This window comes from Mus caroli, unplaced genomic scaffold (assembly GCF_978045245.1).
Source record: "Mus caroli unplaced genomic scaffold, Mus_caroli_1 scaffold_12, whole genome shotgun sequence".
NCBI lineage: Eukaryota > Metazoa > Chordata > Mammalia > Rodentia > Muridae > Mus > Mus caroli.
In genome coordinates this window covers 51,852,481-51,880,092 of record NW_028227267.1, presented here as the reverse complement: position 1 = coordinate 51,880,092, position 27,612 = coordinate 51,852,481, and the positions used below count along the sequence as shown (strand labels likewise).

General features: G+C 50.8%; 3 protein-coding genes across 3 annotated transcripts; 2 read left to right on the top strand and 1 right to left on the bottom strand.

Moving 5' to 3' along the window:
- Positions 1–2,373: 2,373 nt before the first annotated feature.
- On the top strand, positions 2,374–6,099 carry Ripk3 (receptor interacting serine/threonine kinase 3). The gene is made up of 10 exons (XM_029469130.2): positions 2,374–2,575; positions 2,812–2,952; positions 3,057–3,366; positions 3,742–3,893; positions 4,015–4,061; positions 4,251–4,418; positions 4,525–4,592; positions 4,817–5,158; positions 5,265–5,322; positions 5,797–6,099. Exons 1-10 carry the CDS (start codon positions 2,556–2,558, stop codon positions 5,940–5,942), a joined length of 1,452 nt encoding a protein of 483 aa, XP_029324990.1. The 5' UTR covers positions 2,374–2,555; the 3' UTR covers positions 5,943–6,099.
- A 981-nt stretch (positions 6,100–7,080) lies between these two features.
- On the top strand, positions 7,081–22,547 carry Adcy4 (adenylate cyclase 4). The gene is made up of 26 exons (XM_021181816.3): positions 7,081–7,188; positions 7,418–7,608; positions 9,072–9,269; positions 9,363–9,524; positions 10,111–10,260; positions 11,051–11,199; positions 11,282–11,393; positions 12,047–12,174; positions 12,312–12,470; positions 12,699–12,831; positions 13,011–13,184; positions 15,848–15,882; positions 15,995–16,081; positions 16,258–16,327; positions 16,725–16,822; positions 17,734–17,818; positions 17,914–18,051; positions 18,673–18,798; positions 19,028–19,212; positions 19,418–19,502; positions 20,116–20,274; positions 21,112–21,258; positions 21,513–21,620; positions 21,740–21,854; positions 22,144–22,268; positions 22,354–22,547. The coding sequence occupies exons 2-26, from the start codon at positions 7,450–7,452 to the stop codon at positions 22,498–22,500; spliced, it is 3,234 nt and encodes a 1,077-aa protein (XP_021037475.1). The 5' UTR covers positions 7,081–7,188; positions 7,418–7,449; the 3' UTR covers positions 22,501–22,547.
- A 587-nt stretch (positions 22,548–23,134) lies between these two features.
- On the bottom strand, positions 23,135–24,382 carry Ltb4r (leukotriene B4 receptor). The gene has a single exon (XM_021182305.2). The coding sequence runs from the start codon at positions 24,377–24,379 to the stop codon at positions 23,324–23,326; it is 1,056 nt and encodes a 351-aa protein (XP_021037964.1). The 5' UTR covers positions 24,380–24,382; the 3' UTR covers positions 23,135–23,323.
- Positions 24,383–27,612: the final 3,230 nt, after the last annotated feature.

Genomic DNA, 27,612 nt, shown 5'->3' with positions numbered 1-27,612 from the left:
CAAATAGCTTCTGTACAATAATGTCCACAGCACTGTCATTTACAATGTTTGAAAGGAGAAAACCAACCAATGCCCAGGATGGATGGATGGGCATAGAGGTGTGGTATGCACTGTGCTAGAATAGTTTCAGCGTTTATGGATATTATTTAACCTTAATAAAATTCAGAAACATCCCATAACATAATTTACCTCGAAGATGTTGTGTCTGAATCCAAATGAAGTAAACCAGTCATATAAGATAGCATATGGTTCTTCCTCTTCCTCCTCCTCCTTCTTTTTCTTTTTGAGACAGGGTTTCTCTGTGTAGCCCTGTCCGTAGACCAGGTTGGTCTAACTCTGCCTCCAGAGTATTGGAATTAGTGGTGTGTCTCTTTTATAAGGCATCTGAAGTGTTTGTCAGCGAAGGTTGGGGAGTAGGAATGAGGTGGGAATGGTGGTTTACTGGGCCTGGGAAGAAGGAATAGGGAGTAACTATGAAATTGCTCCAGAGTGTTAGCTTGAGGTTGGATCTTCCTATTAAGGACTGAATGCTAGGGCCGACTATCCAGTTATTTTTACCTCCAGCCACAACTATGCCACTGAGTGATAGAATATAGGGATCTGTTGGCTACTTCAAATTTAGTTTGATTTTTTTTTTAAATCTGCATGTAGTCTGTGACCACATGCATGCCTAGTGCCCACAGAGGACACAAGAACGTGTCAGATCCCCTGGCATTGGAGTTACATACAATTGTGTGCCACCATGTGTGTACTGGGAATCAAGCCAGGGTCCTCTGGAAGACCAACCGGTCATCTTCGCTGATGAGCCATCTCTCCAGCCCCTACCTTAAACTCATTTGTACTTATTTATTTTGAGACAAGGTTTTGCTATGTAGCTAAACTGGCCTCAAACTCCTTATGTAGACCAGGCTGGTCCTGGATGTCTGCCTGCCTCTGCTTCCTGAGGGCTGGGATTAAAGGCGTGCACCACCAGTCCTCCTGTTACCCAACAGTCTGACACTCTAGGATCTTGAAAAGCTTTCATGGAGAATATATGCCATGCTTGCCTGAAGCATGAATCGGAGTATTTACTTGACAAAGGTGTCACACAAGGGAAAGGGTGGGAAGCCCTTAGAGCTGCGACAGAGGCCATCACAGCAGCGGTGGCTCGATTGCAGGGCCAGCACACCTATCCTCATTGCAATACCCTGGGATAGACCCTGGCCCTTCCAGCTCCACAGTTTATAGATCAGACAACCTCTACTTAGTAGCTGCTCTTGCTGAGCAGGGATCCTGAGAGGTCCTTTAGTGCATTGCTGCGTTCCTCATACCTTACCTGCACCACAGGTAGATTTATATAGCCCAGAGGCATTGGCAAGAAGAATAAGCTAACTTGAGCTGGAGTGTGTGTGTGTGTGTGAGCCGCTTAGTAGGCAAAATTCTTGTCATGCAAGCATGAGGACCTGAACTCATATTCCCACAACTAAAGTGACATTGGGGACAGTAGCCCATGTATACCATGCCAGTGTTCCTACAGTAAGATGAGAGACAGGAGAATACTGGGACATTAACAGGCTAACACATAGCATTATGCACACAGCAGAGAACAAACTGACCCTATCTCAAACAAGGTCCAACACCTACACACACACACACACACACACACACCATGACATGCACCCCTTCACCACATGCATGGACATGCACACACATAAATAAATTTTAAGATAAATAAATAAGCCAAGCATGGTGGCGTACACCTTTAATCCCAGCACTTAGTCAGGAGGCAGATGCAGATGGCTCTCTGTGAGTTTGAGTCAACCTGGTCTCTATACTCGAGTTCCAGATCAACCAGGGCTCCAAAAAGAGACCCTGTCTCAAAAATAAATAAATAAATAAATAAATAAATAAATAAATAAATAAAATAAGGGCTAGCTTGGTGGAGCAGAACTCGGTTCTAAACTAGTCCCATACTTACTTGGCCAAGCGATTTAAACTGTAAGTACTTGGGTTTCCTCCTCTATAGAAAAGAAAATACGGTTGATCTAAGAAGCCAGTATGTGTACCTGGCCCAAGACAACCCTTACTAGAAGCGTTACTCCGAGATCTTAGGACCATAAAATCCTCCTGATCTCCATCCTCCCTTCATCAAAATGTGGTTGGCAAGCGGTGGAGCTAAGGGGTCCAAGAGAGACTGGCAACCGTGGGGAGTCAATCGTTCCTGGATGGTGAGGACACCTTTTGTGGCACGCCCAGTGCCGGGTCGCTTCTCGGGTGGAAGCAGTTTCAAGGCACGTGCACAGGAAATAGCCCCAAAGTTTTCAATGCTCCACCCCAGGGGGCGGAGATAGAAGGAGCCTCTTATTTGAAAGGGAAGTTGTGAAGTCGCTCATTCAAAGTCCGGGGGAGCGACCTGGGAAGCGGAATTCGGGGCCTGAACCTCCGTGCCTTGACCAACCGATTGTTTGTTCCCCTTGCAGACCCTGCCTTCCTCTCAGTCCACACTCAGCCGTAGACGTCGGGTTTCCAGCTCCGTCTGTGCGCACATAACTCCAGGAAGCCGCTAGCTCCCGACGATGTCTTCTGTCAAGTTATGGTGAGTCGGGAGTGAGCTGTGTCTCCCGCACACCCACACAGGTGGCCCGGGGACACACTCAAAGGACGCCTTTTCTGAGGCAGGGGACAAAGCTGGGGGGTGAGGCGGGCAGCAGTGGGGAGGCTAGACACGCTGCCTACGCTGCCCACGCGCAGTCACGGAATCCCGGCGCTTGGGAGACAGAGGATGCGCTAGGCTGGGGGATGGGCCCCCTACCGGACAAGAACCTTTTTCAGGCCTACTGGTGCGTCGTTTCCTCTGGTGAGCCGTGAAGAACTGAAGAAGCTGGAGTTTGTGGGCAAAGGAGGGTTCGGAGTCGTGTTCCGGGCACACCACAGAAAATGGAACCATGATGTAGCAGTCAAGATCGTGAACTCGTGAGTGACCCCAGCTGTAGTCAGAGTGTGGTCACGAGCCTGAGTGGGGCAAGGGTGGGGTCTTTCAGAGCGCAATCCAATTTTGGCCCCCTTTCGGCGTGTAGGAAGAAGATATCCAGGGAGGTGAAGGCTATGGTTAATCTTCGTAATGAGAACGTTCTGCTCCTGCTGGGGGTCACTGAGGACCTCCAGTGGGACTTCGTGTCCGGGCAGGCTCTGGTGACAAGATTCATGGAGAACGGCTCCCTCGCAGGGCTGCTGCAACCTGAGTGCCCTCGGCCCTGGCCACTCCTCTGTCGCCTGCTGCAGGAAGTGGCGCTGGGGATGTGTTACCTACACAGCTTGAACCCTCCGCTCCTGCACCGGGACCTCAAGCCCTCTAACATTCTGCTGGACCCAGAGCTCCACGCCAAGGTTAGTCCATCTACAACCTAGTGTAGACGTGGGACCATGTTGAGTACCTGTCCCTCTGAATACATGACAAGACCCAACTAGGAGTTTTATCTCTAGTCATACCAGGTGACCCTCCTTACCAGAGGCCCTTCTTAACCCCCTGGCTCAGTTCCACAGGCCTAATGCACCCTCATGGACCCAGGCTGACTTATCTCAGGCCTGCCCATCAGCAACTCAGATCTCCTGCTAAGGTCTCAATGACTCTACCTTCCCTCTGGTCCTCCATACCACCTTCCAAAAAGCTGAGGCTGCTGCATCTTCTGGGGAGCAAGAGAGGGAAAAATCTCTGACCCCCACCCCCTTCATCTAATACCTTCCCTTTCCTTTCCTTTATAGCTAGCAGATTTTGGCCTGTCCACGTTTCAGGGAGGGTCCCAGTCAGGGTCAGGATCAGGATCCAGGGACTCTGGGGGCACCCTAGCTTACTTGGACCCAGAGCTGTTGGTTAATGTCAACCTGAAGGCTTCTAAAGCGAGTGATGTCTACAGGTAAACCACCCACCCCAAACACACTCCAAATCTCTATACCAATTTGGGCCCTTCTAAAGGGTATGATACAGGAAAGATGTCTCCCCAGAGGCCATCTAAGCCTCCATTTGTGTCTGTACAGCTTTGGAATCCTCACGTGGGCAGTGCTGGCTGGCAGAGAAGCTGAGTGTAAGACTCCAAATGGAGTACCCGAAAGCACCTAAAACCCCCTGGAGCCCTCCCTTTTACCCTGACCCACTAACACACTGCCCTCTTACCACCTCACCTCCCACTTGGATGACTCTCCCTGCTCCTGCCCGAGATAGAATGGGCTGTCCCCTCATTTCATGAATTCCTTATGTTATCCCCCAACTCCAGTGGTAGACAAGACTTCACTAATCCGGGAAACAGTGTGTGACAGGCAGAGTCGTCCTCCACTGACAGAGCTGCCTCCAGACAGCCCTGAGACTCCCGGCTTGGAAAGACTGAAGGAGTTAATGATTCTTTGCTGGGGTTCCCAGTCCAAAAGCAGGCCATCCTTCCAGGGTGAGTTAGCCGTATCTTTGGCAGCTAGGGTAGGCTTGGGTCTTCATCAAGGAGCTTCTCTAAGGAAAGAAGTCCAACTCGTATACAACTCGCTGTTGTCTTTCAGACTGCGAACCAAAAACCAATGAAGTTTACAATCTGGTAAAGGACAAGGTAGATGCTGCTGTCTCCGAGGTGAGTTTCTAGCACTGCCTTCCCATCCAGGAACTATTTGGAGATGGCACAAGTGGCTCCCTTAACCGTTCAGTTTATCTTCACTGGCCACCATTATTTAATCCTTGATTGTCATTCCCATTCACCAGAACCTACTCCTTAGTCTCCAGAGACCAAGAAAATATTCACTGGGGTTTCCTTTGGCTGCCCCGGCTCCTGACAACAAGGTCCCCCTGTCTGCACAGGTAAAGCATTATCTGTCTCAGCACAGAAGCAGCGGCAGAAACTTGTCTGCCAAAGAGCCAAGCCAAAGAGGCACAGAAATGGATTGCCCGAGGGAAACCATGGTTTTTGAAATGCTGGACCGCCTGCATTTGGAGGAACCCTCCCGACCAGTTCCTGGAAAATGCATAAACCTTTCTGAGAGGCCAGCACAGGACACATCAGTTGGGCATGCCACACCAGCAAGGACATCTTCTGACCCCATGGCTGGCACTCCCCAGATTCCACATACTTTACCCTTCAGAGGCACAACACCCAGGCCAGTCTTTACTGAGACTCCCGGTCCTCACCCCCAAAGGAATCAGGTGAGACACTGGCAAGACTAGAGCACACCCTCTTACCCAGGAGAACTGCACGGTGATGAGATTAGCCTCTTGAATAGAAAGCCTGAGAGCTCTGTGTTGTTTGCAGGGAGATGGAAGACACGGCACTCCTTGGTATTCCTGGACCCCACCGAATCCAACGACAGGTACCCATTCTTCATTCTCTCTTGCTCTCCCTGCTCAGCTCACCTTCCTCCTCAGCACTCATCTATAGACATGAGTTACTCTGGAGGTGGGAAGGGATGACTAGAGATCATCTAACCCGATCTGTCTGCCTCGCTTAATACGAGGAACATGACATCCACTAGGAGAGGATCCCACTGACTTTTCCCAGCACAGAGTCTGTGAGCCCCCACAGTTCCTTTATTGATAAGCAAGTCCAGAAAGTCTCCCATCAAAGACACCCAAACAGCCAGCACTACTCCTTTGAGCTTCTACAAGACTAATTCTGAAGAGGCACAGCTCATACTGGGACACAGTAGCTAGCAGGTGAAGACCCTGCATTTGCATTCCCCAGGGTAATCACAAGGTGTCACTGCCCCTTTCCCCAAAGTGCTTGCCAACCTCATCTTTCTAACCTCTGAACCCTCTCACCATCACCTCCTCCTTTCCTCTTAAAGGGCCACCGTCTCTTATCTTCAACAACTGTTCTGAAGTGCAGATTGGAAACTACAACTCCTTGGTAGTACCACCAAGAACTGCCTTGCCCAATTATGACCCAGCACAGTTCGGCAGGGGTAGGGGAAGGCAGCCCTTCCACAAGTAGACTTCAGAGAATCACTGCAAGAGCCGGAAGTGTACCATTCAGGCAGCGTGGCAATAAAAATTACGTTCTAATCAACCTGGACTGGCTAAGACAATCCTTGCCACTTCCTGAAGCTCACAACATTCTGTGAAGACAGTTGGACCTACACCCAAACTGACATTTGATCTATCTCCTTAAAGTCAATAAACATAGTATGTTAACTATGAGAGAATCTGAGGTGTCAATCCAGGGCATCAGGGATGGGCAGCCAGGAGCTGGATACCCTGGAGGGGGGGTGAGGTGGGGGGGAGAGTTGGTGCTACAGGAAAAAGGGACCTGGGGACCAGATATTGAGATATAGGCCACCTCCTGGCTCATAAGGTCAGGGTCCAGCTGCTGGCAGGAAGGAATCAGGGGCTCTGCTCTCTAATGCTCCAGTCTCAGGGTGGGGTACTTCCTCCAGAGCTCAGGGCTGATACCACCCTAAGCCTAGGCTGACAGGAGAGAAGTCCCCCCTTTTCTCCTTGATTTTGAGCACTGGGTTTTGGGGCCCTGGTAAGGAAGGTGTCTCAGGAAATTTGAAGGCACCCCAGGCTCTCTAGACCATCATACACCTGCTGCACAGACCTCCTGCACCTTGCTTTCCTAGGCATGGCAGCAGGGTTTTTTGTTTGTTTTTGTTTTGAGTCTCCGTATCCAAGAATTGATAACTATATCCAACAAAAAGGAACACCAACCCAAGGAGCTGAAAATGGTCAGACAGTTCACACTTGGCGACACCAGAGGGAACAAGAGTAAACGGGAAATGTCACTCCTGACCTCACCCACACCCCAGCCCCAGCTGGTACCAGGGCCCCCCCCCCTCTTCCCCACTTTCTCCCAGGCTTTCCTTGGCCTCCCCACTTCCAAATATTGTGTCCTTATCTTGTCACATCCCTTTGTTGTCCCCTTCCCCCGTTACCTTGTGTTTCTCCCACGGCCCACCTGCTCATCGACTTCGTCCGTTAAAGAAAAAGAGAAGGCGATGATTAGAGAATGCAATCTGGGCATGGGAAGCAGCCAGGGGAGTCAGGCTCCAGAACGGGAAGGGGCTGGACTGTATCGCGGGGAAGTGGGAGGGGGCCTTGGCGCCAAGAGGGAAGTGCCAGTCGCCCGGCAGGCCCTGAGCCACTAGCAAAGCAGCGAAGGTGAATGGTAGCCATCCCACCCAGGTTCCCTCCTGGAGCCTAGCTTTGCTGAGAGAACTTCTGGAGCCTGACCCAAAGCGGTGAGTCTGGGGCACCTTCTTCTCAGCTCCAGCCAGGACACTAACACGGTATGGTTTGTGGGAAGGATAAAGAAGTCTTGTCACAGCTGGGAGCCCTGTGAGAGAGCACCTAGCAGGGAACCCTATTGCTGCTGAAAGCTTAGTGGCTTGGGCGAGAGTGGCTTCGGGAGAGGTGGGAAAGCGCGGTGGTCCGGGCCAGGTTATTAACTCAGCGCCCTGTGATCCCTAGGGCAGGGGCTCCGGGCTGGGGCGGGGAAGACCATGGCCCGCCTCTTCAGTCCCCGGCCTCCTCCCAGCGAAGATCTCTTCTACGAAACTTACTACAGCCTGAGCCAACAGTACCCACTGCTGATACTGCTTTTGGTCATTGTGCTCTGCGCGCTGGTGGCACTGCCCGCCGTCGCCTGGGCCAGCGGCAGGGTAAGATGGGCTAGATGTGGGAACCTGCTCTAGGCAGGGGCTACTTCGGGCTGGGGACATTTGAAGATCTGAGATTTGCGAGGTCTTTTAGTTAATAATGTCTTTGCTGGGAACCAAAAACGAACTGTTGAATCTCATGAATTGTGACTCTGGGTACATGTGACAGAGCTCTCCACCCTCTAAGCTTAGTCTCTGGGTCAATACTAGGACGTAAGTGAGTCCCGAATGCTTCTCACTGTGTTCTGTTGGTTCTCAAGTAAATCCAACACCGGATTTTCCATTTTTCCAGAGAGGAAACTCTACTCACGTCCCTGGGGAGAGTCATTTCCTGACTTTTTCTCTATCCAGATTTGGGGATGTGGGGCTGCTAGCTGTGCCCACAGACTTCCAAAAGATAGTTTTTGCCTTCCTCCATCTTTTTGTTTTTGTTTTTGTTTTTGTTTTTTCGTTTTCATTCTGGGCAAGAAAGGGGAACTCTTCCACTCTGGGTTTCCCTTTCATTCCTGGGAGGTAAGGGGGGGCACATGACTGGGAACTAACCCCTGGCTACCCCAAGTCCTGAAAGAGGAGGGACGAGGGGTAGGGTAGTACTGGGACTTATAGGCTAGAGGAAAGGCAGCCACTCAGAACTCAGTGCTAGGGGGAGCGAGGGGTTGCAGAAACTTGGGCTGCCCCAGTAGACATTTGTGAAGTTTAGTGGCTTGGCTTCAGGAGAAAGGGATTCTTTCTCCCAAGCAAATTAGCCATTCGGATGACATTCACTCTGAAAGCCAAGTGGATGCCACCGCTCTCCTTTACCTGTGGGGATAGCCAGGCAAGTCTAGAGTCCCATGGCTTGAGAGATAGGGACAGGAGGACCAGGAGCTCAAAGTTCTCAGCTGCAGTGAGTTGGAGGCCAGCCCAAGCTACATGAGCCCCTGCCTAACTAAATAAGCAAACAACAAACAAACAAACACTAACACACCTGCAATACAGAAGAGCACAGGCTTGCAAATAGCCAAGAGCAGCCCGGCCTCAGCTCTCCCTCGTCCCATGCAAATGTTTGAGATATATTAGGTGGAGCCAGGTGACACTGCTGACCTCTGTGGATAAAACAGTAGGGTTTTAGAAATTTCTCTTGGCTTGATCTAATGTGAAAAACACGTGTCAGTGGCCCCTGTTTCCTTGTGTATGGTTTTTTATATTATTATTATTCACTTATCTGTGTGGGGGGAGTCAAAAGACAACTCAAAGGTATGAGTTCTCATCTTTTACTATGTGGATTCTGCAAATTAAGCCAGAACATTTGGTGGCACGCTCCACTCCCCCACTGTAGCATCTCACCAGCCCTCTATCCTTTGTGCGCATGCGTTTCAGATACTTTGCCGAGCTGGTTTGAAGGACACCTAACTTGCTCTTTCTCACCTTGAGAGAACTTCAAAGTATCTCCTCCCAGCCTGGCTTCAGATATCTTTTCTCCGCAGGAGCTGACCTCAGACCCAAGCTTCCTGACAACTGTGCTGTGTGCTTTGGGTGGCTTCTCTCTGCTATTGGGGCTCGCTTCCCGGGAGCAGCAACTGCAGCGATGGACACGACCTCTTTCTGGTCTCATATGGGTTGCATTGCTGGCTTTGGGCTATGGATTTCTGTTCACTGGGGGTGTGGTGAGTGCCTGGGACCAGGTAAGGAGAATCAAGGCTTGGGGGAAGGTGAACCTCAAACTTAGACCCTGGGCGCAACATCACGGGCCTTCAGCTTCCCACACCCTTTTCTAGGTGTCTTTTTTCCTCTTCATCATCTTCACCGTGTACGCCATGCTGCCCTTGGGCATGCGGGATGCTGCTGCTGCGGGGGTCATCTCATCCCTCTCTCACCTGCTGGTCCTTGGACTGTATCTTGGGTGGCAGCCTGAGTCACAGAGAGCTCTGCTACCACAGGTAAAAATGCAAGTGGGGCAGATAGTGTGCCCAGAGCTGGCTCAGCTGCTTGGTAATGCTGTATTATCCAAGGCACGTCTCGGCCCTCGCTGGAGCCAAGCACTGATAACGCCCCTATAGCGACCTCTGGTGTTGCTGCTACATCACTGCACCATGCCTACCTTTGTCAGAAGAGGGCACTATAGCCATGGGGAAATCAGTCAAGATTCTCTCGGAGGTACAGAAGTAAAAAGTGGAGCATTCATGGAAAACGTTGAATCAGACCTGGAGCAGTCTCTTGCGGCTGGAATGGGCTCAGGAGACGAATATGGAGGAATAGCACTCTAGACAGAGGAAATATACATGCAAGATAGCTAAGCCTAAGCGGTCAGGTTGGCTCCACAGCCAAGAGTCTATAGCAGAGCCGAGAAGAAAAGCAACCAACTCACAGAGTGGCTCCGATTGTTCTGAGATACCTAGGTCCTTAACCATAGAGCCAGCTCTCCTCGTCCTGTGTTTGGAACTAACTCCAACTACACTGATAGACTCCCCCACCCACTAGGGTTAGGGGAGTGGTACACTTTCTAAGTCTGGCCTTTGCCCACAGTTGGCAGCAAACGCGGTGTTGTTCCTGTGTGGGAACCTGGTGGGGGCGTACCACAAGGCCCTGATGGAGCGAGCATTGCGGGCCACGTTCCGGGAGGCTCTTAGCTCTCTGCACTCACGCCGGAGGCTGGACACTGAGAAAAAGCACCAGGTCAGTGGGACCTAAGAGGCAGGAAAGGGACAGCAGCTCAGAAAAAGCAGCTTTTTAGCACCTTCGTTCTAAGTGGCTCTGGGTAATTCATTTGCCTTCCTCAAGTATTTTCCTCCTTTATACAAACTGTGAAGTTGCCTGCCCGTGGGAGACTGTTGCTAGGCACCAGTTGAAACCCAGTGGGATAGCTGAGGGTGAGACCCTTGCTGCACAAACCTGAGGAGGTGAGTTCAGATCCTAGAACCTAAGCAAAGGTGGATGGAGACAAGGACAAGCTGACCTCTGACCTCCACCCATACACTGTGGCACATGTGCCCACAAATATATACACCATTCAACAATGATAAATTAAATCTTGGTCTGGTGTAGTGGTGTGCTGTGTCTTTAATATCAGCTCTTGGGAGGCAAAGGCAGACATAACCTCTGTGAGTGAGTTTGAGACCACCCTGGTTTAGATAGTGAATTCCAGGCCATCCAGAGGGATACATAGTAAGATACTGTCTCAAAATGATGATGATGGTGGTGGTGGTGGTGATGATGATGGTGGTGGTGGTGGTGGTGAAAGTTATTATATTAAAGGAAGATTTCAAATTTAGGTGTTGACTTTGGTCCTTAAAAGTGACCAGGACAGATTGGGGTGTTGGAGTCCTGCTGGGTGGACTGGAAAGGTCGGGGAGCTACTAGTAGATAGCATGTAATATGTGGGAGCCTGAGTAATTTGAAGGGCTAGGGTTCTTGGTTATAGGGCACAGCAGGGTAGGAGAGGTATCACTCATGGGGCCTTCTCCAGGAGCACCTCCTCTTGTCCATCCTTCCTGCCTACCTGGCCCGAGAGATGAAAGCAGAGATCATGGCCCGGCTGCAGGCTGGACAGCACTCACGGCCAGAGAACACAAACAACTTTCACAGCCTGTACGTCAAGAGGCACCAAGGAGTGAGGTATGAGGCAAGCCAGCCAGAGGGGAGGGCCCCTGGGCTGCTGCCCTGGCCCTGTTACCATGGCTCACCCCGTTACATACAGTGTGCTGTATGCTGACATCGTGGGCTTCACGCGGCTGGCCAGTGAGTGTTCCCCAAAGGAGCTGGTGCTCATGCTGAATGAGCTCTTTGGCAAGTTCGACCAGATTGCCAAGGTCAGAGGGGTTCTCCTCTCCACCCTGGGGGAGAGGGGGGCTCACATACCATGCACTGGGGAGCCTCTTGCAAGGAAAGCACACATCTTCTAAGAAGTCTTACACTGGAGCCAAGCCAAGCTCCCAAATAATGGGGTAGAAGTAGGAACCGCTCACAGACACTCCCACTGGGAAACTGTCACCGTCCCCGAGAGACCTCCCCACATCTGATCTCCTAAGCATGATACCTCCACATCTGTGCAGAGATCTCCAGACATGCTTACCTTGGGAGGCCTCTCCAGAAGGAATTTCTGTTCCCTATAGCACAGCTTAGCAGCTAATCAGGCATGGTGGATGGTGGACGGCTACATTCTAGCTTGGCGTTTGCCTCTTTGCTTCTCATCCTGATATCATGAGCTGATAGAAATGCACCGTACATACACCCAAACTGAGGAGAACCACAGACACTCCAGTCTTTGATTATTCCCTCTGATGAAGACATTGCCCGAGAGACCTCAGTCCCATATCAAGGGACGCCATAGATCTGACCTAGACATTCCAAACCTCAGAAGTTCTTCAGGAATGCCACAGTTGCTCCCCAACTTCCCCCAACTCCCTCCTACCCCTCTGGCCTCTAACCAGGTTCCTCTACACACCCACACACATAATCCCAGGAGCACGAATGCATGCGGATCAAGATCCTGGGAGACTGTTACTACTGTGTGTCCGGGCTGCCCCTCTCGCTGCCTGACCACGCTATCAATTGTGTGCGCATGGGGCTGGACATGTGCCGGGCCATCAGGTCAGCTTGCGTGTGTGAGCAGGAAAAACTGAGAGCACTGGGTGTTGGGGCGGTGGGAGTGTGGGAGGCAGGGTGGCAGTCCTCCTGGGGAAAAGGAGAATCGTGGCAGCACTAAGCTTGTTCCACACTCTGCTCAGGAAACTTCGGGTAGCCACCGGTGTGGATATCAACATGCGCGTGGGCGTGCACTCGGGCAGCGTTCTCTGTGGAGTCATCGGGCTACAGAAGTGGCAGTATGATGTCTGGTCCCATGATGTCACATTGGCCAACCATATGGAAGCAGGGGGTGTACCAGGGTAAGTCCTGGAGCCTGGAACAGCTACTCAAATGACCGGTTGAGTCTCTCACAGGCTGCTGTCCTGTTCACAGTCCCTTCAGACAAGTGCAGGGAAATTCTGAGATGCTGGGAAGCCCTCCCTACAACATGGGTCCTTTCTTGAGGACACAGCTCTGGGAATGGTTTTTGAAAGAAACTAAAGGTTTCAAGGCTTTTCCTCCTGACTCTCACTGTTCCTTACTTCCAGACGAGTGCACATCACAGGGGCCACACTGGCCCTGCTAGCAGGAGCTTATGCTGTGGAAAGGGCAGACACGGAACACCGAGACCCGTACCTTCGGGAGCTAGGCGAACCTACATACCTGGTCATTGACCCTCGGGTAAAAGCTCAGCTCGGACCTCACAGATTAGACCAAGCAGACCACCTAGTCAACAAAGCCAGTCTTTTCTTTTATGCCAGAAACTGAGTTGCTGTGTTGTGATGTGGGTGGAGCAGGCCTATAAGGATGTGGGAGAATGGGGAAATATCTCCTTTTGACTCAGACTTCTCATGTCCCAGGCTGAGGAGGAAGACGAGAAGGGCACCGCAAAAGGATTGCTGTCTTCTCTGGAGGGGCACACGATGCGTCCGTCACTTCTGATGACTCGCTATCTGGAGTCTTGGGGTGCAGCCAAGCCTTTCGCCCACCTAAGCCACCTTGACTGTCCTGTGTCTACCTCCACTCCACTACCGGTGTGTACACCTCCATTATATGCCCCCACACTTAGGGGGAAACAGCCTCCACTGTCCTGAGGCTCCACCCCCAGCCTCCCCTCACCCACAGTGAATCATTTGGGAATGTGTAGCATTCCTGAACTGCCTGGTTGCCCCAGTCAGTGGGTCAGGCTTTCCTTTGCCCTCCCTTCCAGTTCACCTCAGAGAAATGCAAGCTCCCATAGACACTATGGCCACGGAACCTCGACCTCCCCTTCCCCTGTCACCCAAAGGAAATAGCTACCTATGCCCCACTTCCTTCTGATTCAGTGTACCCATCCCACCAGCAAATGCCTCTGTCAGTGTCCTCTGCTCCGATTTCCTATTCTCTTTAATCCTTCCCAACGTTAAGTTTGTGGGCCACCTGGGTTGTGCCTCTACTCCTTATGACTTACACACAAGGCAGATGAGGCGACAGAAAAGAATTGCTCCTGGCCTTGAAGAAGAAAGACCCTGTGAGCACACGAGGCAGTGGCAGAGGAAAAGGAGTTGTCTTGCATCTTATCTGGATGAAGCTAAGGCAGGGCCTCTTACTGCTGAGCCTATTTATAAAACTTGGAGGTGACCTGTGGCCCACCCATAATGAAAGCTGTTGAATCACTCCCAACCACAGCTTCTCAGGGTCGGTGCTCAATACAGGGCCAGCTCATGGTCCTAAAAGCATGTACCTTAGCATACTCTCCCCTATTCTTTCTCCTCCCAAACATGCTCCATACTCCAACCCCCTTTCTGAAGCTTTTCCAGAACATTCTCTCCTAGAACAGCCTGGTTGGGTTTTTTGAGGCATCTTCAGAGACTTCTACATTACATCCCTCTCTTTCCTTTTCCACCCAGTAGAAGCAACTCTCAACATCAGTAAACAGCAGATTCTCGGGGGCACTGGCAGCCGTAGCTCTAGGAAGGACTTTTTCTAAACACCAGCCTAGTGAAAGAAGAGGTCATAGGGGTTAAACAAGCAGGAGGAAGAGGAAGGAAGACTCCAGGAGCCCACACCCTGTTGTAGAGTGAGGCCTCCAAGGTGCAGAGGGAGTAGTGTGTGGAGCTGGTCACAAGCCCAAGGCCCACGAGACAACCTTGCGTGCAATTCCAGTGATAAAAAGATAAAAAGTGTTGTTGTGGAGGCTAAGAAGTGTCAGAGTTGTGAGACGAGCATAGCTTGTTTGAGAGTGTCTCAGAATTGCGGCAGAGCCTCATCAACCCTGAGGTTGGCCTCTGAAGAGTCAGGAAGTCAGTCAAATACTAGCAATTCCAAAAACGCCCATTCTGTCTCTTTCCCTCCAAAGAGGGCTTTGAACTCACTATGTAGCCAAGGGTATCCTTGGAGTTTCTGATCTTCCCACCTCCGCCTCTCCAGTGCAGAGATTACAGGTGTGGTCCACTCCATCTAGTTTCATGTGCTGCTGTGGTTCAGACGCACTCGAGGCAAATATCTCCTTACTCCTCACTGTGCAACTTTGAAGGCAGAACAGTATTTGTGCTGAAATGTTCCATCCAAACACTGTTCCTGTCACTGTTTTGTTGTTTGAGACAAGATCGCACTACGTAGCCCAACTGGAAGCAATTATCCTGCCTAGGGCCTCCTGGGTGCTGGAATTATATGATTCCACACCAACCTGTCCCTCACATTTTTTTGAATGCTTGAATGTCAAACACTAGTATAATTCTTGAGAAGACGGAAATGAATAGATACTTTTCCTACTTTCATATAACTTATAGACATAGGGAATAGGTAAAAAGCTAAGCCTTGGCGTATATGCATACCTAGGCCCCATATCTAGCATCTGCCACCCCCCTCAGTGGAGGGTAGGAAAGGATAGTTATCATCTTCTTGTACTGGTCTGGGGCACATAGGCCATCCCTTTCTCCCTTGATGGATGCTCTTTTATGTCTGCCAATTTTTTTTTTTTTTGGCTTTTTAAGACAGGGTTTCTCTGTATAGCCCTGGCTGCCCTGGAACTCACTCTGTAGACCAGGCTGGCCTCGAACTCAGAAATCCACCTGCCTCTGCCTCCCGAGTGCTGGGATTAAAGGCATGCGCCACCACGCCCGGCCATGCCTGCCTATTTTTATATCTTTGCATATATTGTGTGTTCCTTTTGGCCAAAAAATAGCTATGTGGCTATAATCAAATTGATTTCCCTTCCATTTCTTTCTTCTCCATACCTTGTCATCTACCTTGACCAGCTGTCTGCTCAGCATAGCTGACCTCACAAAAAGTCAGAGAGGAGTCAATATTTTTTTCTATAGTCTTTTCAATTCAAGGCAATGACATTTTTAGCACTCAAGGATGATGGGAAAGTCCCTGCCTTTAGAATCTTCAGTCTTCAAGGAGACACAGAACTAACAGCCCCCCAAATCTAGAGAAGATAAAGGGTTTCCCCACTGAGTGATGCTCGCCAAGATGAAATGAAGGCTTTAAAGATGCTGTAAATCTATAGAGTTATGAAGAAATAGAGTTTGAAGTGCTCCTTGCTGGGTAAGTGGGATTTAGTATACAATAGGCTGGAGGCCATTAGAAGCAGAAGAATTCATTCAGATCAAATGCAAACAATCAAGGACATATGTAGATAACTCGGTCAGGTTCACACTCTGTCTAGATGAAGAGGGAGTACTCATACCCCCACCATGTGTTCTTTCCACAGGAGAAAGCCTTCAGCCCCCAGTGGAGCCTGGACCGGTGAGGAACCCTCATCTTTGACAGTGGGGCACACTGGGTGAGTCCTCCCTAAAGAACTGCTTTGCTTTGTCTGGGCACTTTTGAGGTAACAGGCTTGGCTGTCACTATGCAGGAGTCGCACCCCCCGGGGACTAGATGATGAGCTGGACACTGGTGATGCCAAGTTCTTCCAGGTCATCGAACAACTCAACTCTCAGAAGTATGAAAGCCAGAGGGCTGGAAGCCCAACGGTGGTGTGGTGGAGGAGGGTGGGTGCTCCCCTGAGGGTCTGTAGAGAGGCAAAGAGCTGTCCTAGAGAAATACCTTCCAGAGGACCTCCACCTGCCCTGCCCTGCTCCATCCTGCCTGATGCTCACACCCCCTTCCTCACACCAGACAGTGGAAGCAGTCGAAGGACTTCAACCTCCTGACGCTGTACTTCAGAGAGAAGGAGATGGAGAAACAGGTGGGATGGAGAGAGGAGCACCTTGCCCCCGAGAAAGTTTAGGACTTCTATCCCTACCTGCCTTCCCTGGGTCCGCATAGTTTTTGACCCTAGGATGAGGGGATTGTGCCTCTAGTAGGAAAGTCGTGCCAGGTGTGGTGGTACAGGGCTATACTTAGATGGCAAGGGCAGAAGGATCAGAGTTCAAGGTCATCCTGAGCTACCCAGGTTACATGACCAAAAAAAGGTCATCTGTAGAATGAGTCATTAGGGTAGGTTGTAAAGGGAGTGGGGACATCTTGAAGAAAACTGGTGAGGCTACATAAATGAATTGGAGGGCAGAGAGTGAAGCTGGAGACCTCACCTAGGGTTGATACCTTCCTGGCTGTGTTCAATACCAATACCCCTTTGCCTCCAGTATCGGCTCTCTGCACTTCCAGCGTTCAAATACTACGCAGCCTGCACCTTCCTGGTTTTTCTGTCCAACTTCACTATCCAAATGCTGGTGACAACCAGGTGAGATGACTTCAGACAGCAATGGCGCTGCCTCTTCTGTGTAGAACCCTTTGCCCTTCCTGACCCATGGCCCACACTTTCTTCCTTTGATACCTTCCCCTGCACTGCAGATACCCACCCACATCCTCTGGAGCATAGGTAACAATCGCAGTCCCCATCTTAATGCACACCCTGGGACTGGGGCTGTCACTGAGTGGCAGAAAGCCTGCATCCACTTCATGAGGCCTTGGGTTCAGTACTTGAACAACAACAACAACAACAACAACAACAACAACAAAAAGCACATCCTGATCATGTTCAACCCCTTATGTCTTTAGACAGTAACAGCATCCTGGTGACATTGTGTTCTTACCAAGAAACCCAAATCTCACAGCAAATGACTGAGATCTAAGATAAGGCCTCAAGCCTAAGCCACTACTTTAAAGAGGAAGGTCTCGTTCAACACTCAGAGGGCTTGAGCCCAGAGGTTGATCTGATTCAGCGATGGCCACTCTTTTTTTTTTTTTTTTTTTGGTTTTTTGAGACAGGGTTTCTCTGTGTAGCCCTGGCTGTCCTGGAACTTACTCTGTAGACCAGGCTGGCCTCGAACTCAGAAATCCGCCTGCCTCTGCCTCCCGAGTGCTGGGATTAAAGGCGTGCGCCACCACGCCCGGCGCGATGGCCACTCTTGTGAACCCTCTGCCTCCTTCAATGTTGTCCAGACATTATCAGTTCCTATTTCACTGAAATACTGCTCTAGACGGTCCAGTTCCCAGAACATTATGTCCTATCTTGGACCCCACCAGTAGCTGGTCTGGATACCTGAGACTTCTTCCTCCCCTAACCCCTATCTCCCAGCCTGATGGCAGGCACAGCCCCTCACAGCAGAGCTTGTTCTGGCACTTCAAAGCCTCCCTCTTGTCTTCTCTCAGGCCCCCAGCTCTGATCATCACCTACAGCATCACCTTCCTTCTCTTCTTTCTCCTCCTCTTCGTCTGCTTCTCAGAGCACCTGACGGTAAAGGGGTCTGGGGCAAGGGGTAGTGACAAGCTGAAGCCCTAATCTGAAGAAGGACTCCTAGCCCCGCAGCCATGACACCTCTTCTTCCACAGAAGTGTGTCCAGAAAGGTCCCAAGATGTTGCACTGGCTGCCTGCACTGTCTGTCCTGGTGGCCACACGGCCAGGATTTCGAGTAGCCCTGGGCACGGCCACCATCCTCCTAGTATTCACTATGGCCATCGCCAGCCTGGTGAGGACAAAGGGGGTTCTATCTGTCACCATCAGGGCATATTGGACCTGCTGGGGGTTGAAAGGGAATCCTTGGATATAGAATGACAGCTGACCTAAGACCAAAGGATGCTGGGAGGAGTGTGTGTGTGTGTGTGTCTGTGTGTGTGTCTGTGTGTGTGTGTGTCCTGCCCTCCAGGAATAATCAATGTTAACATCGTTGAATGTCCTTTCTATCTTTTCTGCCCCTGTATGCGTACACCATTCTTAACTTACTTGGCTAAGTTTATAGAATGTATAATCATTCCTAGAATTTAATAGGAACCATCCCCCGGCCAAATTACAAAACTAAATAACTAAATAAATAAGGGAAGAAAGAAAGGAAGGAAGGTGGCTTAGAGTGTTTAAATAGTTGGCAAGAGCTGACAGTGATTTGTTGACATACTAGTATTCATGGCAATTCTCGAAATCCCTCCTGGCTGTGAGGACCCATCTGAAGTTCTCTTAACCAAACAGGAGTAGCAGAATATGCCCTCTTTTAGGATGCTGGCTTTAACCCATCCCTAGATCAGGTGCAACCCAGCTGAAGCCTCTCCTCTGTGCCCAAGGCATTCACTGCCCTTCAGCTCATCTCCTTCCGTAGCTCTTCTTACCAGTGTCATCAGACTGCCTTTTCCTGGCTTCCAATGTGTCGTCTGTGACTTTCAATGCTTCCTGGGAGATGCCAGGATCCCTGCCCCTCATCAGCATCCCCCTCATCAGCATCCCAGTGAGTGTTTTTGTACAGCCCTGGGTCTCTTTCCCCATACCCTTCCTCATTAGTCCCCAAACTCATAGTGTCCAAGAGGCATTAGTCATATCTAGTGTCTGTTCCTGTGAATGACAGTCCTATTTGCCCAGAAACCCTGTGCCCTGGGAGAACGGGTACCCTAGGTATTCTCCGGGTATGTCCAAGGGATGTGCCTACCTCTGACCTCCCTTCCCACCCGGCCCCACAGTACTCCATGCATTGCTGCGTGTTGGGTTTCCTCTCCTGCTCCCTTTTTCTGCACATGAGCTTCGAACTGAAGCTGCTCCTACTTCTGCTGTGGCTGGTGGCATCTTGTTCCCTATTTCTGCATTCCCACGCCTGGCTGTCCGACTGCCTCATTGCCCGCCTTTATCAAAGCCCTTCAGACTCCAGGTATGTACAGTCTCGGGACACACATGCTCTGGCCCTCAGGAGTGTGGCTAGGATAGGACACAGCAGACTGTCCTTACCCCACAGACCTGAACCACCCGCAAAGTGAAGGGGGGAGGGGTGCTGAGGGCTCTGTGGGCACTGGGAACAGGAAGGAGGCCATCAGGAAGGGACAGAGCAAGTGACAAACCTGACTCTGACCTCTCAGGCCAGGGGTGCTGAAGGAACCCAAGCTGATGGGAGCTATCTACTTCTTCATCTTCTTCTTCACACTCCTGGTCCTGGCTCGGCAGGTACGAGCTTCAACTCAGTCTGCCAGGGCTTCCCTGTGAGTGGCGGAGCTTTCCCTGTGAGTGGCCGAGCCTTCCCTGTGAGTGGCTAAGCTTTTCCTGTGAGTGGCTGAGTCTTCCCTGTGAGTGGCCGAGCCTTCCCTGTGAGTGGCCGAGCCTTCCCTGTGAGTGGCTGAGCCTTCCCTGTGAGTGGCCGAGCCTTCCCTGTGAGTGGCTGAGCCTTCCCTGTGAGTGGCTGAGCCTTCCCTGTGAGTGGCTGAGCCTGGAACCCCATATTGGTAATTTGTCTTCCTTACCTTGGGGCTGAGCCCACGTAATATATCCACCAGAAACGTCCAAGAGAGAGTTCTGACTCCATTTCTTACTTCTTCGTTCTCTAAATACCTCAAGTTCTTACCATCATGCCCCTCCCCTCTCTCTCCCACCCCCCAGATCTAAGAAAAACCATGGTTACCAAAAAAAAAAAAAAAAAAAAAAAAAAAAAGTCTGATGCCAGTTCTGTAGAAGCTAATTTGAAATAGACCTTAAAGGCCATCTCGCTCCAGGCCAGTTGTACCTTGAACCTATGTCTAAGCTGGATGTGGGGGTTACAGGGGCCACTTCTCTATCACCCTAGAATGAGTATTACTGCCGCCTGGACTTCCTGTGGAAAAAGAAACTGAGGCAGGAGCGAGAGGAGACTGAGACGATGGAGAACCTGACCCGGCTCCTCCTGGAGAATGTACTCCCTGCACACGTGGCCCCCCAGTTCATCGGCCAGAACCGGCGCAATGAGGTGACTCCCAGCCCTACACCCCAGAGCCCCAGATGCCACTGAGACTCAGCTTGGATGAAACTCTTGGGTCTTACTCATCCTTCCTGGGGTCCCCAAAGAGTGGGTCAGGTAGTCTCCCAAGCCCCTGTCTCGTCAGAGCATAGTCTCGGACTTTGTTCTTGGTGACCACAAAATCTGTGCCTCAAGTTTCTGTTTAGAAGGAACATCTTTTGGGCTAATACCTCAGTGGAAGAGCTTGCCTACCATGCAGGAGGCCCATGGTAGGGAGGAAGGGATGGGGCGGCGGGGGGTGGGGGGGAAGAACGGAGGTAGAGGAAGAAGAAGAGGAGGAAGAAAAAAAGCAAACACGAATCTTTCCTGTCATAACCATACCATCCTTTCAGAAGCCTAGTCAAATAGTGATGGAATTGTCTAAGAACAGTTCACCCAGCCCTCTAGCTCTGCACGACTCAATATGGTAGCTGCTGGCCATATGTGGCCATTCAGACTTAAATTTTAATCAATTAAAATAAAGACTCAGTTCTCTGGGACTTAATGGGTAAACCCTGTCAACATGGACCACGCATAAAGGTGGAAGGAGGGAATTAACTCCTGAAAGTTGTCCTTGGAGCTCTACACACAAGCTGTGGCACACACACACACACACACACACAATTAGCTTTATTAATTAAAATAATCATTTCAAAACAAGTTAATGGGGTCATTTTGCCACTCCTCTTCACACCCTGGGTCCTGCCATAGCTCCTCCCCAGCTCAGCCCTCTTCAAGAGCATTCCCCCGGGTAAGGCATGAGGCTGCTGGCCCAGGAGCTGAGTCTCCCCCTCCTCGTGCTTGTAGGACCTCTACCACCAGTCGTACGAATGCGTGTGTGTCCTCTTCGCATCGGTCCCAGACTTTAAGGAATTCTACTCTGAATCCAACATCAACCACGAGGGGCTGGAGTGCCTGCGGCTGCTCAATGAGATCATCGCTGACTTTGATGAGGTCCAGTCTCCCGTCAGCTTTTCCCCTCACTTCGCTCTCCTGACCATGGGGCCTAGCCTACTCTCCCGACATCTCTGACCCTCCCTGTCCTCCGATACAGGAGCTCTATCCCTCCATTGCTCATTACCAACCATCTCCTTCCCACCATCATCTCCAGCCCTACAAGCCTGGTCCTTTAGCCTCCAAAGGCCTGCAGCAGGCTAAGGGATGGTGCAAGCAAGAGAGACAGGAAACACGGCCTCTTTTCTCTACAGCTGCTCTCCAAGCCAAAGTTCAGTGGAGTAGAAAAGATCAAAACTATTGGCAGTACCTACATGGCAGCCACAGGCTTAAATGCCACCTCTGGACAGGATACTCAACAGGTACAGTAGCCCTTTCCAATCAACCTTATTATGGGCTTCCATTGGTGGGCTTGTTCATAAGTTGGACTTTTTTTCTGTGCCCCCATTGGCCCATCGTGGTGGGTGGACCTAATGACCAGGATGCTGAGAGAAGCTGCAGTCATCTGGGCACCATGGTGGAATTTGCAGTGGCCCTGGGGTCTAAGCTGGGTGTCATCAACAAGCACTCGTTCAACAACTTCCGCCTGCGTGTGGGTGAGGGACCTCCTTTGCTGGGGCAAAGGAGAGGGTACCTCCTCTCCCCTCTCCCAGCCATTCATTAGCTGCTCGCCAACTCATTCCTGGACACCCCCTCTTCAGACTTACTCCCTTGGCTGAAGCATAAAGCTGTTAGTTCAAGAGCAAAGAGAGCCACCCTTCCCTTCCCTAATCCACTCTCCTCCAACCCCAAAGACTCTCTCTTATAAAAACCACCTGCCCTTTCCATTTCCCCTAATCTTCTTCAGTTTGCTCCCCCACCATCAAAGCCCGAATTTCTTATCAGGGTTGAACCACGGACCAGTAGTAGCAGGGGTGATTGGGGCGCAGAAGCCACAGTATGACATCTGGGGGAACACAGTGAATGTGGCCAGCCGCATGGAGAGCACAGGCGTTCTCGGCAAGATCCAAGTGAGAATCACTTTGGAGGCATGAGGGGAGGGGACAAGGCTAAGGCCCCTCTACACTCCCTTACCCACCCCTCTTCCAATTGCAGGTGACTGAGGAGACAGCGCGGGCCCTGCAGTCTCTGGGTTACACATGCTATAGCAGAGGCAGCATCAAGGTCAAAGGCAAAGGGGAACTCTATACCTACTTCCTGAACACAGACCTGACGCGGACCGGATCTCCCTCAGCATCCTAGGCACCTGAGCTCCCCTCTTCGAAGATCCTCAATAAAATGTCTCCGAACATCTGTAGCCTCCGGATGCAGCCCCGTTTCCTTCCAAGCCGTCTTCCTAGGCCTCTCTTTCTGGGGGGAATCTTGTTTTACTGGGGCTTGCTTCTGAAAGATGGCAGATACTGATGCCCCAGAATTCTAGATGATAGCATCTGATGACCAGAGTCCCCAGCAAGACTTCCTTGGGAGATGGGGAGAAGAAAAACCATCTCCCAGGACTCTGCTGAGAGGATGAAGACCACGGGCAGGAAGTTAGGTTTGAACAATCAAGGCTTCTTACCGGGAATGCCAGCAAAGACATTTCACAAGAGCTGGTTTTCTCAGAAGGGCCCTGAGTCATGACTCTGGAGTGATGATCTCACACAGCGAGTTCTTATAACAAGCTCCTTTAGTAGTGTGTTTCTCTAAGCGGGATGTAGGTGACCTATTTCAGAATTAGGAACATAGGGCTATATCGGCCCATGTGTTCCTTCCAAAGTTGTCAATCACAGGGAACTAAGGAACTGTTGAGAGGGACTCCACCAGAGTGGTCCCTCTCTAAGACCAATAAACCTTTCAGTACCCCCACAATACACACCTCACTCACAGGCTTAACCGATTTCAGACTTTAGTTTTAATCGTGAAGCTGCCTGCAGAAGCCAGGCCAGAGCATCCTGTCTCTCTGCCCTGACTTGCCCCACCCCTCCCTCTCTTCCGCTTAAGCCCAGTCCCCAACACGTTCTCCTCCAGGTACAGAAGTGGGTCAGACCAGAGTTATGAGTTGTGTCATAACCCAGCCTACTGCAGTTCACTTCGAAGACTCAGGAATGGTGGAAGAAGTCATGAAGCTGTCGGTGGGGCCAGGCTCAGGACAGGCAGGTGTGTCCTTCGGGGTCTGGACCAGAGTGCCCCCGCGGCGGGTGCTGGACACCTCCGAGCCAGTGCCCTCCAGTAGCTTGACCACGAAGCCCACGCCCGCCGAACGCAGCAGGCCGCCGCCCGCGCACGCGTACAGCACCGGGTTCACGCTGCTGCTCAGGAAGGCCAGCGCGATGAGCACATAGCGGGCCAGCCTCAGACGCTGCCCCGCAGGGCTGTTCTTGTCCCAGCCGGCCACTGTGCGGCCGGCTTCCACCAGGTTCACCAGGTGGTAAGGCAGCCAGAAGGCGGCGAAGGCCAGGATAATGAGCACCACCAGGCGGCCGGTGCGGCGACTACGGCGGAAGCGCCGAGCCTGCAGCCTGCGCCCGATGTCAGAGTAGCTGGCCACCACCGCTAGGAAGGGCAGCAGGAAGCCCGTGATGGCTTCGAAGAGCAGATGGAAGACTTTATGCTCTTTGTTGGGATAGTTCGGAGCGCAGATCAGAGTCCTGTTGTTCCATTTTACTGTACGGTACACAAGGACCGGTATGGCCAGCAGAAAAGACACCACCCAGATGCCTGCCAGCACCCATCGGGCAAAGGCCTTAGTACGAACCTTTTGGGACATAAAGGGGCGGGCCACTGCCAGTGAGCGGTCCAGACTCATGATGGTGATAAGCAGGACACTGGCATACATGCTTATTCCACAGACATAGTGGCACAGGCGGCAACCCATCTCTCTAAAACTCCAGGTGCCTCGAGCCAGAAAGTGGAGGAAAAAGGGAGCAGTGAGCAACACAGCCAAGTCGGCCAGGGCCAAGTTCAGCACCAGCAGGGCGGTGACCGAGCGTTTCTGCATCCTTTTCAGGATGCTCCACACTACAAAGCTATTGCCAGGAAGCCCCACAGCCAGGGCCACAGACAGTAGAACAATGGGCAACAGAGACAGGGACATGCCACCAGGAGAAGAAGGTGCTGCAGGAGATGTAGTGTTTGCAGCCATCAAAAGGACCTAGAGAGTGAAAGTGGACACACCCATGAGGGGAAAGCCAAAGGATTCTTGACCCCCAGCCCCATCAAACTAGCATGAAGTACTCTGGTCTCCAAAATCAGAAGTCTCAGAGGCACCTTCAAAATATGTCACCCCATCACTGTCAACCTCATTGTCTTTTTTTTTTCTTGGTTTTTTGAGACAGGGTTTCTCTGTGTAGTCCTGGCTGTCCTGGAACTCACTCTGTAGACCAGGCTGGCCTCGAACTCAGAAATCTGCCTGCCTCTGCCTCCCATGTGCTGGGATTAAAGGCGTGTACCACCACGCCCGGCCAACCTCATTGTCTTAAAGGGACCTAGTTGAATAGAAAGACTAATTTCCTAACCAGGCTGTGGGGCCCCTTCTTTGCTTCAGACCCAGTTGCAAAATGTACAGCAACAGCAGTATTTCCAAAAGCCTTCACACTCGTTTCCTTAAGAGAGCCTGGAACCCAGCACCAGACTGGGAGACTTTCCTCAGCACTGTGCGTGCCTTGAAAGGCTAACTCCTCTGTCTCCCAAGAGGCCACTGTCCACTTTCTCCAGTCACCTACCCACTCTCTCTAGAGCTGACCATGGGGCACTAGGAAGAGCAGGGCAGGAAGAGTTAATGGACTAGAACCGTCCCTTTACAGAGGTCGGGCTTTCTTTGGGGATTCTGTTTCACCATCTCTTTAAGTTATACTTGACACACACACACACACACACACCATACTGACACACACACACACTCACCCACAACACACTGACATTCTCATACACACTCAAACACACACACCATACTCACACACACACACACACTCACGTACATACTCACCCATAACACACTGACACTCACATTCATAAACACACACAACATACTGACATACATTCACACACACATAAACACACTCACACACACATACACACACACACCACACACACTCACACACAACACAGTGACGCATACATAAACACACACACCATACTGACATACTCACACACACACATAAACATATTCAAATACACACACACACACACACACACACACACACACACCATCTCATTCCTAGGATACTTACAGGGTTTCCCTGATCAGAAGATAATGTCTTGTCTAGTTGTTGGATATACAATCCTTGAATCTGTTTTAGTGCCAGGGTCCTGGTCCCAGTTCTAGGTCTTTCAGCTAAGTCAGCCAAAGAGGAAGTACCACAGAGCAGAGCAAAGGAGGCAGGGGCGGGGGAGCATCTTCCTGAGGGTGAGGCTGAAAACCCCCACACCTCCCTTCACTGTTGGGGTGGGACAGTCTGTGTTCCAAAGCAGTCCAAAAGAGAGGAAGACTCTTTGGGTGGGGCTAAATGAGTAGTAGCCAGAAAGGGGCAGTGAAGTAGGAAAGAGGGGTGCCAGGAGTGACTTGGCTTGGGGTGTGGTCTAAAAATGCAGGTCTAGACAGGAGGAGTGAGCAAAGTTACGGATTGAATCGTAGGAGAAGGAAGCAAGGGAGAAGGCTAAGATTGAGACTGCTGATTTTAAAAAATATTATCTTTGTACTTCACATTAACAACCTGCACATGCTGTAGTTTTTTGATTAATGCGCTTTTAGATTAGGTTGACCGTCTATGTTCTGCGTATTGTTGTGAGTTAGGGTATCATGATATAAAAACAGCATATTGGGGTCAAGGCCACCCTAGGCTATATGAGAGAGAGACAGAGAGACAGAGAGAGAGAGAGAGAGAGAGAGAGAGAGAGATCCACAGACACAGGAGGAAGAGGGTTACAAAGAGAAAGAATATCAATGAGAATGTGAAAAAATGAAAGAAGGGAACCACAACCTAATCTTGACTTCAGGCAGGTCAGACCACAACCGTGGTGTGGCTATAAGAGACAAGCCACATCCAGCACTGCCCGTTACAGGTTAACCAAATCTCCATTCTTTATGAGAGACATCAAAGTCTAAGTGATCTCCTTCATGACACAAAATACAGATGTCTTCCCCTTACCTTACCCAGGCCATTTAGCAGCCCTGGTGGACTTTCTTTCTGGGATCTAGGCAAGAATCCACACTTCTTTCCTGAATCCCTACAGCCTTGTACCGTCTGGTTTCAACTCTGACAGGGAGAATGTGGGCTAAGCTAGGGGATACTGAGAACGAAGAAGAGACAGGATGGCTCAGGGCCAGCAGCGCCTCCCTGCAGCCCTACCACAAGAGCATCTAAGAATTTGTAAAGCCACCACAGCCTTCTACTCCCCTTGACAAAAGAAAGGATGCTGGCTCTCTTTGAAGTGTCCCGTAGCACCAAGAACACAGCCCTCCAGTCTGCATGGGCCTTTCTGTTTGTCTTTCACTCCGTCACTTCTTAGGCAAAGCAGCGTAATGGTGATCACTGATGTCCCTTTTGTCCCCCAGTGCCCTCATCTGCTGTCAGTTGAGAAAAGCCAGATCAGCATTGGCCCAGTAACTGTCAAGCAGAGGATATGATGAAAAGGGGAGCTGAAACCACAGCAAGAACAGAGGGCCGAGTTGAGGAAGGATCTCTCTGACCACATGGGGTGTGTAAAGTGGAGAGTAGACAGCAGAGGAAGGTCAGGAACCTCTGCCCCAGAGCACCAGGACAGGACAGACTCTGTTTCAGAATAAAGCTTTGGGTTCAGAGCTCCAGGGTCACCCACGGCCCTTCCTAGCCGACAGTGGGTTATCTTTGCACTTTCTCCCCACTCCATCTTCCTTGGGAAGCCATCTTCCCTCCTCCTCCAGAGCCTAGGCATGCTAAGCACACTTCCTCCCTGATTCAGAAGTCATATCAACCCTGGTTTTGGTCTTTGTAGCATGACCCTGGAGACTGAGTTTCCTTTTTGTGTGTGTGTGTGTCGGCCTCTGCCTGAAGGGTGAGAAATGTCATTGAAGTAGAGCCCAGAGTAGCCACTTGGGAGGTCAGCTGTCTCAGTTTGCTGGGGACTGATGCATGTGGGAACAAGGAATTCTGAGGGCTAGGAAGAATGGTCTGAGCCAACTAGGATGGACTGGTTATGTGTGCAACCATGATGCTCCCTAAAGGAAAACAAAACAAAACAAAACAAAAAAACAAAAACCTTGCATTCTACTGCCCCCCCCCCAAATCAAAGGGGTCATTCAGGTTTTAGATCTCATAATAAAGAGATTCCAAAAGATGGAGGCTAGAACTAATAGAGAAGGGTTAGGAACATCAACAACAGGAAGAAAAGACGGAG